Genomic DNA, 8,193 nt, shown 5'->3' with positions numbered 1-8,193 from the left:
GGTCACTGATTGGTCAGTGTCATACACTCCTCTGTACAACGCCCACTTGGTCATATAGTAAAACACGCCGAGTTGTCCATTGAGAAACTCATTAGCATAAAGCTAATATGTCATAACTCCATCAAAAATTATCGTTTTTCTAAATAAATAAACACTGCTGTAATCTACATTACAGTGCCGATCACATTATGTTCCAGATAGGCCACTTATAATGTGGTGACAGAACCTCTTTAAGCATGTTAGAAAAAAAAATTGCGAAAATCTTTAAAACTGTACATTTGAACATGGAAAATCCTTTTTTCAATTTCCTTCTTCATTACAGAAATATATGGAAGCACTATTCTTAGGAAGGTGGAAACTAGCTACTTCCATAACAAGGTAGGTAAATTAGACCTTTATTACACTCTCGGCTACTGATTCACATTTTTGGATAATATGGTTGAAGAGAGATCTCTAGGCTGAAAGTTAATTCCATCTCCAGGCAGTCTTGATTCGATCCATGGAGAGAACAAGACAAGGTACCACCTTGCTCCAAGTAGGTTTCTGGCGTTTTTCCTCCATCCGTGGTCATAATCTCTTCCATGGCCACCAAACCACTCTTTGGTTGTTGATCCACGGTAAAGAATAAAACAGTGCAGAATGAGGAAAGACAGGCAAAATAGGAAGCCTACTACACAGGTATCAGCAACAAAGGCAAACATGAAAGTGGAGCCTGAAACTTGTCCTGTGAAGGAGAGAAATTGTTTAAAAAACATTGGTCATTTGCTTTATATAAATCCGTAGCCAATTCATTTTGGAAATTTGTGGAATTTAAGGCTCATGGACCTCCAATAGGTTAAGATTTTATATGCATATATATTCTAATAAATGAAAATTGTATCACAAAAAGGGCAGCTGTGAGGGATGGGTTTGTTTGATTATGAGGAATGTACACGAAGATCCTTGAAAAAACCGCAAGCAAACAAACGCCATCAACCTGTAGCCGCAATCACAGAGATCAGCATTGGGATAATATCGAACAAACATTTTATCATGTTGTAGTAAGGCTTTTATTTACCTACTCCGAGAAGTATGCAGCAGACGGCCATACATGTTTTTAGATCTATAAAACCTTATATAACAATCTACAATACATTTGAGGAGCTCTTATCTAAAAAAAAAAATATGATGCATGAAAACGTACTTTTGATGGAATCGTCAGTTCATGAGTAGCGCTCTTCATTCCTATTTATTTGTGTTTCCTATTTATTTAAGTTACACAACATCGAACAATTTACTTTACCATGAGACTGTAAGTGCTGGCGTCATTTATCAATAACCGTTCTTCTATTTTATGAAGGATGACACTGCCGAATCCCCACAAGATTTGACCATGTAGTGTCCAGTTGCCCTCATATTTATTCCGCTGCTTAGCGGTCAGCTAAAAAATATCAATTATATTAATCCCTAATGAATAAATGCAGTGAGAAACTCCAATTTCTATATAACAGCTATTAAAGGATCTGTTAGGTGACGGATCCTCTATAAAGACTGTGGATCGCCAAAACTTGTCATTCCTATATGTGGCTGCCTCCTATGTATGCGGTGGTAGCATCAAAGTTCTAGGTACATTGTGATCAGTGTTTATTCCGAAGCCTCGGGATCTAACCCACCTACAATATCCTTTTTATCTGAAATGATCTGATCTGAAGCTCATCGATGACTTAATCCCTTACTAGTCATTTTTAGACTACACAAAAAGAAGCAGTTTCCGTTAGTCGTAGTCACTTTAATAAATGATTTAGAAGTACTGTGTAACCTTTGTATTTAGCCTAATTGGAGCTGAACCTTTACCTGTAATGAACATCATCCAGGGCATAAGAAGCAGAAGGAAGCTGTGGAGGCTGAAGCCCTGAGTAAGTAAATTCCTGAAAATTTCCACATTGAGAATGGTGGCGAGAAGCAATGCCAGCAACCCATTAAGTAATGCACAAAAAAAGTAGCGATAGTTTGAGTAGCCGACACACTTTCCAAGTAGGGTGCAATGGTGGTCTCGTCGAAGTACACATACGTTACAGTTATAGCAGTGGTGGCATCTTGGGGGAATATGGGTTTGACAGCCATAGCAATACCTTTAAAAAAAAAAAAGAAAAACTGTCACAAGAGACTAGGACGGAAAATGGGAAATCACTGCAGTACTAAAAAACAAACAAAAATGAATGTAGAATTTCTAGAGATAATCTGGCGCTTCAGTCTCTTTATCAGTCTGTCATGGCCCTCCAGTTCGGTTCCTCCAACATGGGTCATGTAAGCGAGCGCAGATTAACAAGCCGGGTCATTGATCGGCGCTCCTTTCACAAGGAGCATTGCATGGGAATGAACGATCATTACTACGATCGCTCGTCCCCATACATTTCCAACATGTCGGGAGATGTGCTGCCGACAATGATAATATTTCATGCTGCATAAACGATACGATCAGCGTTTGCTCATTCATCGGCTGATCGTTGCCCTGTTTAGAACATGAACGCTTGTTTGCCCGATAATTGGCCCAGATAAAAGGGCCTTTACTGTAATATATTCCTCTATACACCGCTGGTTTATCTCACTTCTTTACGTTAGAACACCCTTTCTTTCATGCAGGCCTGAATTCACTTAAGCAGACGTGTCAATTTGAGCAATCTGTCTGACCAATGTTGTTAAACTTTTCACTTTTGGGATGTTGATCATTGAAGAGTCATATCTTGCTAGATCCACAATGATCATTACAAATATTGTTTGTATGCATTGAAATACATGTATGTAGAATACACATAAGAATTATCATTAAAGGGGTAGTCCCATCTTAGACAATTATAGCATATCCACAAGATGCCATAATTGTCTGATAGATGCAGGGACCTGGGACTTGCACCTAGAGCATCTCGAGAGCCAGGGGTCCCCTGACCCAGTTTCCACATGGTGAGGAACTCGCTGGCCGACACATCCAGGTAGTGACTGTGTGCAGAGGTGGCCGGGCTTACAGAAACTTCGAATGTGACCGTACTTTTCTATGGGAGTTACGGAAACAGCGTAGCGCAGCAAGCTTGGCTGTTTCCAAGATCCTAGATGTGGTGGCCAGCACCCCCCCTCCCCCCAATCTTGAGATAGATATTTATAGCATATCCGTAGGAGCTAAGATAAAATAACCCTTTAATTAGGGTTACATATATGGGCACTGTAAAACTGTCACCACCAACATCAACTCGTTGAACTCTTATTGCTTTAAATATTCTGATATTTGGATTTGTTTATGGGATGTTTTCTTACCACTTACTTCATCAAAGGTGAAGCAGAGGTAAACTAAGGAGAAATAGGTACTTAGGGTATGTTCACACGATGAGAGGCATTTACGTGTGAAAAGACAGACTGTTTACAGCTACCTCGTTTCACACGTAAATGCTCCTCCTCGTAATTTACGAGGCGTCTGAGACGCTCTGAGACGCTCGTAAATCTTGAGCTGTGCTTCATTGAGTTCAATGAAGAACAGCTCAAATTACGTGGCAAAGAAGTGCCCTGCACTTCTTTGCCGAGGCAGTCCATTTACGCGTCGTCGTTTGACAGCTGTCAAACGACGACGCGTAAATTACAGGTTGTCTGCACAGTACGTCGGCAAACCCATTCAAATGAATGGGCATAATACGCCTCGTTTACGTCTGAAAATAGGTCGTGTGAACCCAGCCTAAGGCTTCAAATAGACGTAACGCGTCCGTAATGTAATTGTATGAGTTCTAACTTAGCGCTTTAAAAAGAGTCTTTCCTCGCCAGTAGTTTAGGGGAGAAAACAAATAAGGAGGTTTTACCATGGCTCTGTATTCACAGATACAATATTTTAGTATCTATTCACTTCTATGTGTAAACTCGGCACCCATATGACATGGAGCATGGCATGATTTGTTAGTTGGGGGTAAGGGGGCGGTTGTGTCCGAGCTCACAGGCACCACAGATGGGATTTTCTAATGTATCAGTGACCATTCAGAATATCATTTCTGGGAGGATTTCACCTTAAAATAGTAATAAAAAAAATATTTTGAGGAATTTTTAACTCATTTATTTCATAAGGAGGGGGTAACATACCATACCTATAAAATACAATGCATACTCATACTACTCTGTACAGAAACCGCTACTAGAATTTAATAGACATACTCACACCCAGCCTTGACCCAGGCTCCCGTGCTCCAAGAAGACACCTTTAATAGTAGGATTACTCCGGACAAACTTCACCATATTCCCCACCACATTAAATAAGAGGAACAATGTCACCATCAGAAGGGGGGCCTGGGCATTCCCTGAAGCAGCGAGGATCAGGTAAAACATTTCTAGCGTCACGGAGGATACAAGAATACACGTGATGAATATAGGTAACACCTGGGAGGGCTCCAAGCGGCAGGTCTGCATGGTTAAATACCTGTAAAGTAGAAACAGTGATGGACAAATGCTACATACTTATATATACATATCATCTGTTCTTAAAGGGTAGATAAGGCCACACTGAAGGTACTGAATTACACGCAAAAGATGGGGAGTCTTCAACTTTAAAGGGAGTCTGTCACGAGATGTCCGTATTGAACTACCCACAGGCTTCAGTGACAGTAGGTCCTTCTGCGTGTCCCTGACCAGAAGGATCGACCTGTAGACTATCACATCTAATTCATGAACCTAGATTTGAACAATTACAGGTGGATCCGGCATGTCTCTCCCGCCGTCACTGAACCAGTCAGGCCCGCGGGTATGACTAATTTAGTGAATAGCGCTAGATACAGCTGCTCTCTATAGAGAATACAGAGCAGCTAGATAGATACGGGTCCCACCTCTGGGCACCTAGCTCTAGAACGGAGCCCCCTGACCCCATCCTGCTGTCACTGTTCCCCCGCACCTGAGTTATGAGGTGGCCGGGATCACAGAAACAGCTGAGCTCGCTGTTTACATAACTCCCATAGAAGTGAAAGGGAGCTAAGGAACCAGCATAGCACAGCGAATTACGATATTTCCGTAACTAAAGAAAAAAAAAATTTTAAGCAATTTTGATCAAAATCAAATCATTTTAATTGTAAAAATGGGTATATTTTGTTTGTTTGCTTTTTGCAGGGAGACTTTTTTTTTTTAAGTGTCCCACTCGTGGACTTGAAGCAGCAATCCTTTGATCGCTTGTATAATGCTTTGGAATAAGTATTCCAAAGCATTATTGCCTCTCAGTGTAAGGCCGGATTCACACGAACATTACAAACCTCGGACGTGAAAACCGTTATCACGCATCCCCCATAAACTAAAGTCTATGGGGGACACGTGAAGCGCAAAAAAATAGGACATGTCCTATTTTCTCACGGACCCTTCACACGGAGCCCCATTGAATTACATAGTTCCGGCTGTTTTAACGACGTCACACGGACGTATAACACGTTTGTGTGAATAAGGCCTTAGGGCTCATGCACACCACCATTGTTTTCATCAGTGTGCTATCCCATTTTATGGGGCCATGCACACATCTGCTCCGCAATTATAGAACAGGTCCTATTCTTGTCCACCTCACCTGTTAGGGTATGTTCACACGCAGTAGTTTTACGCCTCGAATTACGCCTGAAAAAACGCCCCTAAAACATCTGCCCATTGCTTTCAATGGGTTTTACGATGTTCTGTTCCCATGAGCCTTTATTTTACGTGTCGCTGTCAAAATACTGCGCGTAAAATGACAGCTCGTCAAAAGAAGTGCAGGACACTTCTTGGAACGTTTTTGGAGGTGTTTTTCATTGACTCCATTGAAAAACAGCTCCAATAATGGTCGTAAAAAACGCGAGTTCTTAAAAAAAAATGTATGAAAATATGGAGCGGTTTTCAGGTGACTGTGTGTGAACATACCCTCATATAAGTCTGCAAAAAAAAAAACAACAGCACACGAAAGCCACCAGGATCCGTGAATTGCGGTCCACAAAAGTGCACCAGTGGTGTGAATGATGCCTTTCACTGACGGCCAACCTTTTTGACCATGCATCTGCTAACAAGCAGATACAGATGGGAGACCTGGGGGCCTTTGTTAGGCCCACGACTGTCAAAAATTCAAAAAAACAAATAGCGTAGCATGCATCGCTATTTTGCTCTGTAAAATGACGGACATCATGAGGTAAACCCGACGGACCGTATTACAGTCAATGATGTCCGTTGGGCGCCATTGATGTCCGTCATGTGACAGATACGGCACTGCCAGCATTTTTTTTGTTCTGCTCCTATGACGCAGATGTGAACAGAGCCTTATAAACTGGTTAAAATTATGCCACTTCGATAAACGTGGGCCTATATATGTAGACAGGACAGGCATGACCGCAGTGTCGCCATGACAACCCATACACAACAAGACAGTGTGTTACCTCAGCACAACCATGCGACCATCCTTCCACCACCCAGACCCCACAATACAGGAACTGGCATTATCATAGTCTTCTCCTACATAACAGGACATGAAGTAGGAGAATAGAGAAGAGTCCTGTTACCTCTAGATACGACACACAGGACTCCTCCACATCTTCAACGTATCATAATAGTCTGAGTCTGGGGGCTTCATTTACCAATGAAAGGACTGAGAGCAAATGGCAGATACTAGATCCTAAGAGACTGAAGGACCTTTCATGATGTCATGGCCATGTGATCAGTCACACCCATGGGAGGAGTGAGGCTCTGTGTATAAGATGCGTGCAGCAGAGCTGTGTGTGTAATTTGATCATACAGTAGAGCTCAGTGTGTATACAGATATATAATACAAGAATGCTGCAGTGTAAGGCTATGTTCACACGCTGAGTCAAAAACGTCTGAAAATACGGAGCTGTTTTCAAGGGAAAACAGCTCCTGATTTTAAGAAGTTTTTTAAGCCACTCGCGATTTTCGCGCCGTTTTTTTACGGCCGGTTTTGGAGCTGTTTTCAATAGAGTTTATGAGAAACGGCTCCAAAAACGTCCCAAGAAGTGACCTGCACTTTTTCGCGGGCGTTTTTCAAAACGGCCACGTAAAAAAAACGGCCCGTGGTAACAGAACGCCGTTTTTCCCATTTGAAATCAATGGGCAGATGTTTGGAGGCGTTCTACTTCCGATTTTTTGGGCGTTTACAGTCCAAAAAAACGTGCGAAAATAGGCCGTGTGGTCATACCCTTAGGCCTTATTCACACGACAGGGTCCGAGTGTCTGCCGATAAAAACGTCAGTTTTGGGCCGTTTTTCCCGGCCGTTTTGCATCCTTTTTGCATTCGTTCCTGGCCGTGTTGCCGTTTTTAACGGCCGATTTTGACCCGTTTTGCATCCATTTGTTTCTCTGTCCGTTTTAAAATCGGATGAATTTCATTTAAATTTGTTGCCACATACTTCCCTCTGTAGATAATGCCACAGCCCCCCTGGTAGGTAATGCCACTCAGCCCCCTGCAGGTAATGCCACTCAGCTCCCTGTAGGTAATGCCACCCAGCCCCCTGTATGTAATGCCACCCAGCCCCCTTTAGGTAATGCCACCCAGCCTCCTGTATGTAATGCCACCCAGCCCCCTGTATGTAATGCCACCCAGCCCCCTGTATGTAATGCCACCCAGCCCTCTGCAGGTAATGCCACCCAGCCCCTGGCAGGTAATGCCACCCAGCCCCCTGTATGTAATACCACCCAGCCCTCTGCAGGTAATGCCACCCAGCCCTCTGCAGTTAATGCCACCCAGCCCCTTGCAGGTAATGCCACCCAGCCCCCTGTATGTAATGCCACCCAGCCCCCTGTATGTAATGCCACCCAGCCCCCTGCAGGTAATGCCACACAGCCCCTTGTAGGTAATGCCACACAGCCCCCTGTAGGTTGCACCCACCCCCCCCCCCCCCATCCCCTTTCCAGGAGAAGTCACTGACTTCAATGTCCATATATGGACAGTGTAGTCACTGACTTCTCGTGGAGAGGAATCCCCGGCCACAGGGTCGGGGATTCCGCTTCACAATTGAGTGACGTCACTGTGTCCATATATGGACAGTGTAGTCACTCACTTCTCCTGTAGCGGAATCCCCAATCCCCGGCCGAGGATTGGGGGTTCCGACTCCTACAGGGAGCAAAAAAAGACCCTCCTCCTCACATGCACTCTGCACTGAGAGGAGGAGAGAGAGCGCGAGCGACGGAAGACACGGCTGTCACTCGGGACAGATTCCGGTGATGGCTGTGTAT

The 8,193-nt window shown here is 43.6% G+C and overlaps 1 protein-coding gene across 1 annotated transcript; it reads right to left on the bottom strand.

Moving 5' to 3' along the window:
* Window positions 1-379: 379 nt before the first annotated feature.
* ZDHHC24 (zDHHC palmitoyltransferase 24) lies at window positions 380-6,648 on the bottom strand. The gene is made up of 4 exons (XM_075836885.1): window positions 6,507-6,648; window positions 4,172-4,429; window positions 1,834-2,111; window positions 380-724 (listed from the first exon to the last, which is right to left on the bottom strand). Exons 2-4 carry the CDS (start codon window positions 4,417-4,419, stop codon window positions 411-413), a joined length of 840 nt encoding a protein of 279 aa, XP_075693000.1. The 5' UTR covers window positions 4,420-4,429; window positions 6,507-6,648; the 3' UTR covers window positions 380-410.
* Between the last annotated feature and the right edge of the window lie 1,545 nt (window positions 6,649-8,193).

This window comes from Rhinoderma darwinii, chromosome 9 (assembly GCF_050947455.1).
Source record: "Rhinoderma darwinii isolate aRhiDar2 chromosome 9, aRhiDar2.hap1, whole genome shotgun sequence".
Taxonomy (NCBI): domain Eukaryota; kingdom Metazoa; phylum Chordata; class Amphibia; order Anura; family Rhinodermatidae; genus Rhinoderma; species Rhinoderma darwinii.
The sequence above is the reverse complement of the archived record's forward strand: the minus strand, read 5'-3'. Positions and strand labels throughout refer to the sequence as shown.

Bases quoted from the DNA above. Each gene is read 5' to 3' on its own strand.
- ZDHHC24 (XM_075836885.1), bottom strand. From the start codon at position 4,419: ATGCAGACCTGCCGCTTGGAGCCCTCCCAGGTGTTACCTATATTCATC. The intron at 2,112-4,171 runs GTGAGTATGTCT...TTTTTTTTAAAG, and splicing joins AGCCTGGGTCAAGGCTGGGT to GTATTGCTATGGCTGTCAAA. The intron at 725-1,833 runs GTAAAGGTTCAG...TCTCCTTCACAG, and splicing joins CTGGATGATGTTCATTACAG to GACAAGTTTCAGGCTCCACT.